At 41.2% G+C, this 12,632-nt stretch overlaps 1 protein-coding gene across 4 annotated transcripts in view; it reads right to left on the reverse strand.

Moving 5' to 3' along the window:
- Nucleotides 1-12,632, reverse strand: part of FYB1 (FYN binding protein 1) — a 667,308-nt gene that overhangs the window by 73,367 nt on the left and 581,309 nt on the right. For all 4 annotated transcript variants that reach the window (XM_085631140.1, XM_085631135.1, XM_085631137.1 and 1 more), the window contains 2 exons: nt 9,693-9,730; nt 7,831-7,900 (listed from right to left, as the gene is read on the reverse strand). In XM_085631140.1, the coding sequence (XP_085487266.1) occupies nt 7,831-7,900; nt 9,693-9,730 (108 nt within the window). The remainder of the gene's footprint in view (nt 1-7,830; nt 7,901-9,692; nt 9,731-12,632) is intronic.

Here is a 12,632-nt window from a genome sequence, read left to right on the forward strand (position 1 = left end):
TAGGATTCACGTGGATAACTTGTAATTTACACGCAGGGTTCAAACTCAGAGTGGTAGCCGTCCATCTATAGGCAGGGGCCAGGAGGATATTTTGTACAATGATACTCACACCTTGACAAGAGCAAGGAGGTACTCTGTATCCCCTGCCATACCAATGGCAGGACGCCATGTGGTATCCCCTTGCTTTGCTTAAGGGAGGGATCTTTGTTAACCCCCTTACCTAAAGAAAGGAGGTTTCATGCCCCCCAACTTGATCAAGGGTGGTGGGTTTTTAGTCACCCCCATTGCATTGGCCAAAGGTGGAAATGTTTTGACCCCCCATCTTGCCTGAGGATAAATGCTCCCCTTCCTTGCCCAAGGCCAGAGTGTATTAGTCGTTTACCACCACCATGCCCCAACGCACGGGGCATTGTGCCATAAAAAATAAAAAACAGGTTTGTGGCATCTCACATCTCACCTGGTGAAATGTCCGCTTCCTCAAACTATGAAATGGTGTGGGGTAAGGAGATTTGGGGCAGCTGCTATCTGTCCCATTGACAAAGCAAGGGGATGATGTAACGGGCGCAAGCAATTAAAGTCTCTGCTGTTGTATGTTAAAACCATGGATGATTATTTTTCCCCCATATGTGAGTGTGTTCCTAATTCCCTGGTCCGGGTTACTTTTTAATTTTGGATCTCTCCCCTGCATGTTATTTGACTCGGGAAAGAACTGTATAAGTGGGCAGGCCCAGACCCACCCACTTATGAGTTTCAAGGGCTTCAGGCCCTTTAAAAATGTTTCAAATGTGTTTCAGGCAATTATCTTCTGTACTGTTCGAGAAGGTTTTGAAAAATGGAGCTACTCGGAATGCTTTCTGTATTTTCCAGATGTTTGCCAACACAAAGGGAAAGACACATAAACTGGGCATGCTCAATATCAAATGAACATTTTCCATATAACTTAAACAGAGCTGAATTAAAAATAAACCACCCTCAACGAAAAGCACCAGATGGAGCCAGAAAGTTTTTATGATTGGCCTAGACATTGCTTTAGCTGTCTTGCCTTCCGTTTGTATCTATAAAGTTATTAACCTATATTCTTCATCACTATTACCAGCATTAGCAGCACAAAACCATTACTTCAAACACCATTACCACAGCAACCAACCGAACAAAACTGCCACAAACACTGTCATCAATACCAACATTACCACCACCATCACTTTTCTTACCACCGTTACTACCACTGACAGTACTACTATCATTACCACTACCAATACTAACACCATTACAGCAATTACCAATACCACAATTATCAGAATGACCACCACCATTAGAGCTATCACAATTACCACCACCATTACCACCAATATCACCACCTACCACTATCATCAGCACTACAGAAATCACCACCACCGTCAGTGCCAAGCACTATCACAACCACCATTATCACCAGCATCACCACCACTTTAATCATCACTACTACCAGTCACATCAACATCATTACCAAGAATGTCACCACTTTCACCACCACTCCAACCAACATCAGCACTATCATCGCATCCAGCACTGCTTCCATCATCCTTACCACTAATACCAACATCACTACTATCTCCATGTATGCGAAAATCATTGTGGGTGTTGTATCGAAAATAAAAATAATAGAGCTATTGGATTTGCAATATTTTAGTTTTTCATGCCTAAATTTGCCTATTGGAATTCCTACGTCAAACCCAAAAGAACCTGGTTAGTGACATATTTTATAACTTGTGATCCTTGACTAAATTCCACCAGAGTTAGTAGGATGAAAGCTTGAATTGCAAACTTTGTTTCTCCTGAGGTTGGCACAAATTGTATTAGGGGCGGAAAAATTATAAAAGATCAAATAATAGCCTTCCAAATTAAGTGTTGTGCCAACCTTAACTATAGAGGCATGAAACTGCCTCTGTGATAAATAAGGAGACAAATAAAATATTTTGAAGAGCATTGCTAAACGGGATTTACCTTGAGGTGGCCCACGATTAACTTTTCTACTGGTGGATCCAACAGCTCATCTTCTGATGAGCTGGCTTTGATTAAAGTGTAACAACAAAATCCAGTCTAAGGCCTGTAATTCCTTTGTAGGACATCATTGTGAGTCTCAAAGTGATTTGTCTCAGACAGGGGATATTCTAGATTGATCTCTAGTTATCACGGATTTCAAAGTCAATTTTCTTTTGTAAGAGATGCATTGACAAGGTTTGTGACTGGAAAACGCCTTGATTCACGAAGCTGGCCTGGGCTTCACCAGCAGCATTGAAGTTTAATATTGAATGGTTGTACCCTTACCTCCCAATCTTGCAAAGATATGAAGGCACAAAAAAAGAGTTCAGGGTTGTGTGCTGCTATGGGTGAAGATACTACTGGTTTGTTAATTAAGTTTTCATTAATTTTTTATTATTTTTGTTTCAAATATGGATACGTTTCTTTCTCAATCTTAAGAAGTTGACTAAAGGGGAGTCTTGTGAGTTTGACGAGTGGCTATGTCATGACATATATGAATTTTTAGCCTTAACTGATTTTTGGCCTCATTGAGACGAGTGATTTAGTGTTTGCTTTGGCTGTTTCCATGACCCCTAGCATAATCCCAGGGGTCTTGCAGTTGAATAAAGTTATTCATTTGGTATGCATGGATCTTAGAATGCTTTCACCTTGCCGGATGGAGGGAAAATCTACTATGCAAGGCTGACCACAGGTGACTGGTCAGCAGCAAGAGCAACGAGTGCTATGGCTACAGAGTATGTCTCGTAAGAGTCATTTGTATTTGACTGAAAAGAGGTTGACAACATGATTTTGGGTTGATGACGTTAGCCACAGAAATGACCTTCTACTTGCAGTAGCATTGGTGAATTCTTGGTAATGAGAATGGTGATCCAGAATGGCACACAGATGAACACATAATGGGGCACAAGTGGTACCATATACTTTTGTTATCAAGTTCTCTTACTATCAAGGACTGATCTCCATCAAACAAAGGGAGTAGGCGTTCATCCTTGTTCCATTGAGGTAGTACTAATTTAGTTGCTTTTTATCTTCGTAAATCAGGCCTTTTAACTGGTTCACAGTTCCTTCTTAGATTCAAAAATTGCATCTGGTAGTTGTTAGTGTACCTCTGGCAGGCCCGATTTATTGTGAAACACACATATTGAAGCTATATATTTAACATTTGCAAACCATGATGCCAAAGGCCGAGTAGTTTATAAATGTCACCTGGGCACGAGATAGTAATATAAGACCATATTATGCATGCTACTTGTTGTGTATGTTTTATATTACATGATTTAATAGCTGAGTTTAGTATTTCTTAAAAAGATTTAGAGCATTTAAGCCCCATATGTTTAGTATTCATTGTTTGTCTGACACTGCAGATATGTTGGTCAATGTTTTGAGGAATGTGCCTTTTTTGTTTGGGATAATGTGCTAATATTTAAAATGTATTTCATGCAACAACACGTGTTATTAGAAATCAAATTTTCAATGCAAAGAGCACTGTAAGGAAATTAAAAACATGCATTCTAAAATGTGACTTTTTTAACTACATTGACATTATAGAGTATAGACATATACAGAAAGATAATGAAGTACAGTGCATTATGATATAACATTTTTCTGTCAAGGATCTTTGATTACTATTTTTTTTTATTCACTGACAGCAAAGTATTCATTGGTGGTTGCTTGCTTCAAAGCCTGTTCTGCAAGTGTGAACTTGTTCGGTGAGCTGATCAATGGTTCAAGAGCAGCACTGTCTTTGTGAAAGCGTTTTTTCACCAGCACCGAAATAACGACAAAAGGCGTGTTTAACTTTTTTCATTTATTGAAGCTAAATATCCTATAAATGAATTCAACAATGTGTATTATGGGAAATAATTCACAGGTAGATATATTTTCTGTGAAATATGAGCTTTAAAATCACTGGCATACATTCAGTACAAAAACTGTGTTACAGAAACAGACATTTGAGGTGAGCAGATTCCGAGTGTTTGTGTTTAAGGGCGCTCCATATAAAGGAGCTGCTCTCCAACTAAATGTGGAAACTACCTACAGCACCACCAACACTCTAAAAGTCTGTTTATCTACCAGAGTTTTTAAGCATAAGATTAGCACAGTGCCATACACACTGAGCTAGAAAGTGACAAAGCCTTTTGCTAAATATTATCTTGATATAGTGGCCCATATTTAGTAAATGTGTGCTTCTCTCCCACATTAACACAATGCAGCAGTTGCACTGCATAGTGGTATATTTTAGTAAATATGTCCCACATTCTAGTGTGCAAATGCCAAATGCTGTACTGGGGCAAGCAAGATGTTTGCTTTCCTGATTTAAGTTGCAGAGAATATCATCTGCTAATGTTACGGAGAGAAGCGCAGTTGCCGTTCCACTTTCTTTGAAGGTGCAGGTCATTTTTCACAGAATTTAATTATTTCTTTATATCATGATCATCAGGCTGCAGTCATATTAATAACTTTTTTCTTCTTCTTACTAGTATACATTTGTATGTGAAGTGTTTTTTCTACAATCGTATTATTTATATAATCTCTACTGTTAGAATCTTAAAAGTGCATTATTAAATCATGCACCAATTGTTCAAAAAACAGTATTGGATTATTTTTGGTACCACAGGTGGATGACGGATGATTTCTTTTAATCACTAGAGCTAGGTAGATCCTAGCATAGTTGACACCAGTAAGCTTAAGAAGATTTAGTATCCACCACAAGTTCACTGTCCTGAAGAATCCATTGTGAAAGAGTGTAATCGAACTAGGTAAAATTATGATGTAAAAGAGCATGATCACTCAAGTTACAAGAGGGACTTTATAGCCCTACAAAACTCCTATTGAGATTAAAGAAGAGCAAATAGTTGTTTTCTGATGAGTGCGAGAATTGTACATATAATCTTTTCCTGATCAAATATGGATTCCTCTTGAAAAAATATCATAATTTCAGGGCAGATGTGTTCTCAGCAGGACAACTAAGACTCTCCTACCGTGAACTTTCTATGTTGCAATTTTATTGCAGGCCTAACAATTACATCATATGGTGACCGATACAATTATCGATTAGCCCACTTCTCTTGCAGACAAAGAACTGGCTGCTTTTTCATTTTATGAGCTCTCTTTTTATGTTATCTAGTGATATGCTTCTAAATGCTATAATTGCAATAACCTGCTTGCTAAATAAAGGAGAGAGCGACCCATCCAGCATTTCTGGACCCACTCCAAGGTGTCAACTTCACTTTGGGTATTGTCAGGTGGATCCCTCCTCTGTTTGGACAGATCATGAATCACTCTGCCAGATTTACCAACCTGGTATCACTACCTATCTTCTTATAATAGTCAATGCTTTTTAGAATGGGTTTTTTTGTGACCTCAGATACAAATTCCACAGGTGACATAGGTAATTTTCAATTGTTTCCCAGTGGTTTAAATTGCTACATTTTATATCTCTTGATTAATTCAGGAAGGTAGCAGTATTAAACAGAATATTCCAAGGACATGAAATCTATTTAAAATACCATTAGATGTCCAGAAAAGTCACTATAATGGGAAAGTATTTGAGCTAATCTTGCAAAGAAATTTGGGAGCAGCAGATCTGAGAGCACTGAGAGATTGCTCTGTCTCCCTTTTTTATGAATGAAGAGTGAATACAGTGTAGGGTCCAGATGCCATTCATAAAGATCATGTGTTCCGAATCTTCAAGCATGACAGTGTTATCAATACTGCACCTTCCATTTTTTTCTTGTTCCAATGCTGATGGTATAATTTCATTACATCTCAGTATCTGTGTTCTCTTTTTTGTGATTCATCTACTTTTCTTCTTAGAATTCTTTGCTTACTTCAGATGTGATTTTTTTTGTCATGGTCTTACTACCATTTGTAGACTTGGTAAAGCCACAGTTTTCAGATAAGGTGACTTTGTGTTTTTCATCTTGATTTTGGTGGGAACAAATTTTTAATTTATCTGTCCTCAATTCCTTAATAATTTGGGTGGAGAGCACACATCTGAATATGATTGCAATAAAACGTTTGTACACTTGTTCTTTTTTGTGGGGTTTCCCTCATTCCTGCCACCACTTTCATATTTTTCGTTGTAAAATTTGGTTGAGAAGGTGTTGTGATTCACAATCCTCCAGCTGTTGTCACAGAAGGTATAGTACAGGTCCTGAAGATGAAAAACATTACTGTAAAGTTGGGAACCATTTCTCTTAATCCCTTATCCTTAAGCTTGACATGGGCTGTCTTGCTATTGTAGATTGCACAATGAAGTCACCCTCAGTAGTTTTAGAGGATTCCGTGAGGACTATTAGGATTCTTCCAATACAGTAACAGTTGGTGAAAGAAGAGGTGGAGATCTTTTCTATGTTTGTGCCAGTGACTACTACTCTGTTGCTCTATTGCCCGGCTGCCTGAGTGAAAAGGACTGGACCAGCATCTTGGTCCTATGACAACCAGAGTGACTCCAAGGGCTGGTTGGCTGACCTCCTGATCAGAGCCTCAGGGACAGAAAAGGCTGCAACCACCTTGAAACCCGCACCTGGACTCTACTTGCTGTGAGTATTGCCCTCCAAGTGGTGCTATCCCAGTCCTGGATCCTTGGAAGTAGGCCTGAAGGTGCTCTGCCAAACTAGGTCCGGTCCTTTGGGTAGAACCTATGCAGTTCGATGCATCTCCTTGCAACTCCGCTTCGGAACTGCCACTGCGCGACACATCCCCGACGCAGGACCTCGCATTGCAGCCCGCAGATTCCTTGGAACAGCTGATGCCTGATGTATCCTCAATACAGTACTTCGCTTCACAAGCCTCTCATCGACGGCATCCTCGACGATGATACTGGACTCCACATCGCAGCCCTGCAGCTCCTTTGAACTGCCGCTGTACGACGCATCCTCAACGTGGGATCTCACTACGCTCCCTAAACCAGGATTTAAAGTACTTTGTTCAGCGGGCCTAACTTAGTCCCTGTATTTAGTCTGCTCTCCATCATGGTTGGTTCGAACTTGTAACTTTGTCTCAGTTCGGCGCAACCAGATAACCACAGTTGGCACTATTTTGACTTAAATCTTTAAAATGCCATATCTCCGGTTGTACTGATTGGATTTTTGTTATTTTGGTCTCAAATAATTCAATAAACTTTATTCTATTGTGCTAAAGTGGTTTAGGATTCTTGTGTTGTGTTAGTTCTCCTTCTAATTTGAACTTAGGCAAGCAAATAACTTTGAGAACGTAAACCATTGTATGTAAAATTGCATCAATTGATTTTACGATCGCAGTGCACAAAGTTTACATTTCAATTATCTGACACATCACTGTTGGTCTCTCCTGGAAAAATACTGGCAGAACGTAGTGTGACTGATTCCCACTCATTTGTTTTTCCAGAGAAAAAGAATATCCTTGTGTTTCAGACAAATTAAAGAAGAATCCTTATGAAGTGACTGTATTCCTATTTCCCATTGTTTTAACACTGGAATGCAATGGACGCTTCGGGCTTGTACTCGAACACCCCCGTGCTTTGAAAGACAACAGCAAAACAAATTCATCAGCTGTCCAACAAATGGTGATCTCTACCCCTTGCCCAATTGTGTAGGACGTAAACTGTTGACCTAGGGACACACGTCTGCAATGCAACTAATATTATGGTGCAGCACTGAAGAAGTTACAGCCACCCAACCAACCACCCATCCACCGACCCAAACCCATCCATCCATCCATCCATCCATCTATCCATCCAATTCTGTTCCTGCATTGTAATTGTGTCTCTTTAAGTTGAATATGTATATAAGGAAAAAGTGAGAGGTGAACTTCTTTTTTGCTTACTTAAATTCTCTGGGTGCTGGAGGGAAATCCTGGGCCGCTACATCGTCATAAACCTCACCTTCCCCTGAATCTGAAAAAAATAATGTAATCAGTACACCTATTTCATCATAATATGGTAGGACCACCAAATGCAATTCAAGTAGTCAAGTGGTTGAAACGATTCATTAGAACGTTGGTGCAAAGGTTTTTTTCAAACTCTGGATCTTTTCCTTTTCTTTTCAGTTTAAAGTTGGGACTGCTACTGCAAACCCACTCCTCCAGAACAATTGGTTCTGGATACACTTAGGTGCGTACACGGGCAGTGATACATCACCCATTTCTACTTGCGGCCATTCACATGCATGTATTCGCTCTTCAACACTTTCCGATTACACATATTGGCTATGGCCAAGGGTCATTTATAGACAATAAGCAGTGAAAATGCAGCCACGCCTCAACTGCACTTCTTGTGGGCACTATTGCCTTGAACCGAGGTTCTCATCTGTGGACCAGGGACTCTTATGGGTCCGCAGCCACTTCTCAGGGGGTTTCCCTGACTGTTAAGAAAATCAAATAGGATTAGCAGATTAATACAGTATATATACATAAGAAAGCAATATGTAAGACTACAAAATATTAAACACTCTGTGAATTTGGCAGAATTTGAAATTGGCGGTTAAATATTGGGCCTGTTTCACAAAGGGCCTCTGCATTCGTGGCCGAGGCCCCGCAGTCATGCGGGAGCCTCCACGCTCGGGTGGGAATCTCTGTAATGAGAATTCTCATTGTGGGACATTCCGCCCCGAGTGTCAGTGGCGTAGCAAGGGGGGGGGGGGTTGAGAGGTGGTCCACCCCGGGCAGCATGTGTTATGGGGGCGGCGGATACCCCCGCTCTTACCTGTGGCCGTCGCGGGGCAGCAAACACAGGGATCGCCAGAACCCCATCGCTCTTCCCTGCGGCAGTGGCAGGGCGGCAAACGCAAGGACCGCCACAGGTGGCAAAAGGTGTAGCTAAGCTACTGCCGAGTGTGGAGACTCTTCCACAACTGCGGGGCCATCGCCATTAGTGCGGAGGCCATTTTGAATGAGGCCCTAAGTTGGCCGGATTCGTGATAGCAGCACAAGTATAGCAAACAGAATCTAGTACGGATGATTGGTAGCTGACAAAAAAGAGCAAAAAAGACAAAGAAATACGCTACGGTCCAGCATAACACTTCATCAAACTTCCCATTAAAAATAAAACTTCGATGTTTGTATATTTGTTTGTAAAATGAATAAAATATTTCATAATTTGTATATTTGCTGTATGCTCATGTCTGTATTTTTGTGTATTGTTTTCAGGTTCGAATGATAGAAACTGCTTAGACCGGGGCCCACGACTCCCATTAGTAATTGAGAGGAGGCCCGCAGAAGTCAAAAGGTTAAGAACCAAGTGGCCTAGAAACAGTGCAACGTACCACGTTATTCCTCATTTCCCCTGCTACGAAGCACCAGGGCCAGGTATGGCAACATTGAAACCTGCCATTAACCCCTCAGGGATGCCACTGCCGCCTCACTCCCATGTGCAGCACAAAAGCCTCATCTAAGCTGAGGCCACAAAGGGTCTTTAAAAAAAACTCCATCGGGAGAGCATGGATGGAATGCAATTCAAGTGTAAGATTATTATATCACGTTACAGGGACCTTTGTTGGTTTCCTATTACATTAAAAATGCATCAACCCATGCAAGTGCCAACATATATTTATATATATATTGAAATTCTACTATACATTAGTACAAAACATGTAAAAAAAACTATAAATATTAATGTAAATGATGCTGTGCTTTTATCTATTGTTGCAAGCAATATTTATTTCACACCCTTCTTTCTTGGCATTCCTTACCTTTCAATGGAGGTGGTGGTGGGGGTACTGCCAGTACGCTGGAAAATATGTCATAGGTTTGTTATTTGCAAGTTATAAGAACGCTGTTTGAATACTTACATTTATACAATTATTATTTAATTTAAGAAAATCGTGTTAATTGTGTGAAGAAATTGTTAAGCATTGTACATACAAATAAAAAATTGTACTCAGCAAGAGGGTACACATTTTCCTAGAAAAAAACGAACTGCTCTGACTTTCAAAGCAACGTTTATAGAGAAAAGGCTCCTGGACAGTCAAGCACTGTCTCGATCAGAGGTTTCTTTATGAAGGGGAGGGACAGGAACAGCTGCGCAACATTTTGGCCTCACTGAGCTCCGTTAGCTCAATTTCTAATTGGCTGGAGTGTATATTGACTCGGGATCGCCCTGGTAGAATGGCCAATAACATATCAGTATTGGGTCCAGGAGAGCTCCTGTTGGTATGATCCAAGTATTGAAAGCATTTTAATGCATAGTCTGGTCCCTGAAGAAGGTGGCAAAGACCCCCGAAACTGCGGTCGAAGGTGATTGTTGTTACATTCTTAACTTGCATAAAATGATTGCACAAATATTGCAATATTAATTTGATTGCCAGGTTTTTGAGACTTCGTATCTGAGACATAGCAGCCATTGAATCAAGACGTGGACCAAGAGAATTGAGGGGACGGTTTGTGTAGAAACTTTTGCTTCTACAGGGAATGTAAGGAAGCTGCCTTGGGTCTTCTCCCAGTAGGGGCACTAAATTACAGAAAAGACACTATAGAATAAAACTTTCAGTATAAAGGTTGCGCTTTAGCTGGCAAGAGTCTATTTTGATTGGAGTGTTAAAAATACTTTCACCATTTCACTTCAAGCAGTAAAAACTACTTTAGCTAGGAAGTGTATGAAAAGGATCCTAGAGAGACATTCAAAAAGGTTTGAAATGCTGAAGACAGATCTGGCGCCTTCATCAGGAAATGAAAGGTCCATGTGAGAGCCGAAACCCATCCGCCAAGCAGGCAGACATATTTAGGAAGGGAAATCATCTATTGCTCCGTCTGAAATAGCACTTTTCCTCCTTGTGAACCCTCAACAAAGGGGACACCCTGAGATGAAATAGGCAGCTGGTGACTGTGATTTCCCCTTCTACGGCCAAGTACTGACCCACCACCGGCAAGTCATTCAGGATATAACTCTCCTTGGAGTCAGTCTCTGGGTCAGTGCTGGCCTCCTAATCATAGTTCAGAGAAAGCTCGGAAGTGACAAAAGAAGGGGAGTCCATTGAAAAGAAAAGTCATGAAGAAGCAAGGAAAGGTGACCCGTGACTCTTCTTGTGCCTTCTGTCGTCCCAAGATGACACTCAAGATTTAATCAGGGCCTGATGCAGCTCCTATAACATCCCATGGGAGTCCTTCTTCTGCTTCGACCATACGCTGTTGATTCATGCGTAAGGGGACTCGGAAGCATGGTGCCTCTTGACCAAGTGTTTGTCAACAAAGACATGTAGCAATTTCAGCAAAACTGTGCCAGGAAAAAATGGTGGCCCTCATACTAACTGATGGCAGAAGCCCACTCAGTATCCCTGAAGCTCCTGCCTTGTTCCAGAGGTCAAACACCTACCATTTCTGATATCATCTCTTGTGTCTATGTCCAAAAGCCAACAAGAAGGCTAGAACCAGGAGGCCTGCATCTTGCCTAACTTCCTTGTAGCTCATGATCAAGGCAGGTCAGAGCTGCATCAGACGCCTGTCACCTCCCGAGACTGGCAAGGCAGACACAGGCAAGGCAGACACAGGCAAGGCAGACACAGGATGCTGCTTTCATTCCAATGCCGACGGTAAGATGGACAAAGTGGTGCCATTAAATTGTTCACTATGAATGGCTTTATGCAGCCGGGAGAACACGTTTCGTACAACCATAGTGCAGGTGCTTAGTTTTCAGGCCCGACAGCAGTCACCCCCAGGGGATGCAAGGAGTGCTGTTGTTGGTGAACTTGTTCAATGTATCTCTGTGATTGATCTATGTGGACTGCCATTTTGCACCAATGTGATGTAGAAACCGCAACTGAAGCTTTTTAACTACTTTTTCCCTGAACCGCTTGCTAAGGCAAGCATGATGCCATGATGGCAAGCCTGTATTTAGGGCTGTCTATGACCTCTCCCTTGTAGCCGGCATGAACTTCTGGGTCAAGAGCCTCACGCTTCACATGTACAATCAGGAGAGTTAAACGGATCCAGAATTACACTGCAAGCTTAGTAAGTAATTTGCAGAAGAGAGTTCTCCCAAATCCATTGGCTGTCAGTAAACAGGGGTTTTGATTTTACGGTCCACTGCATTGACCATCAGGAACCTGTGGAAAAAGTCCAGCCTGTCTGCGTCTTCCAAACCTGCCACGACCTTGAGGTCTACTGATGCCTGCATCCTGGTAGCATCAAAAAGGAGTGAACTACCCAAGAATCACAACAAATTCAGAAAGTTGGTGACTGAAGCTACTTACATCTACATAATCTGTAAGTGCTGGTTTCAATACGCTTGCGCTGTGTAACAGTCATTGGGATATGCCATGCACAGATCATGGGTCCCATAAAATGCCCTTAGCTCCTACAGTTGAGAATACATTGGTAAAATCCTAGCCATCTCGTTTGGGACAACCCCAGCACGTACAGGTAGAATGGACCTCTAGTTCATTGTCCGCCAGGAATGTTCTAGATGTGTACTGCTGCTTTTAGCCCAACATGCACATCAATTCACATGGAAAGGAAACAGTAGCTCACGCATATTGTAGCGAATTTGCCTCCATGTACACAAACAGCATTAAGTAGGAAAGGTATGCATCCATATTTATGCTATATGCAATTTTGTTCGTTCTTTTCCAAAACAACTTATTTCTTAATTGAATCTGCGATAAAATAATTAAAAAAATTATATCCCAACCAAATGC

This window comes from Triturus cristatus, chromosome 2_1 (genome assembly GCF_964204655.1).
Source record: "Triturus cristatus chromosome 2_1, aTriCri1.1, whole genome shotgun sequence".
In the NCBI taxonomy this organism is placed as follows: Eukaryota; Metazoa; Chordata; class Amphibia; order Caudata; family Salamandridae; genus Triturus; species Triturus cristatus.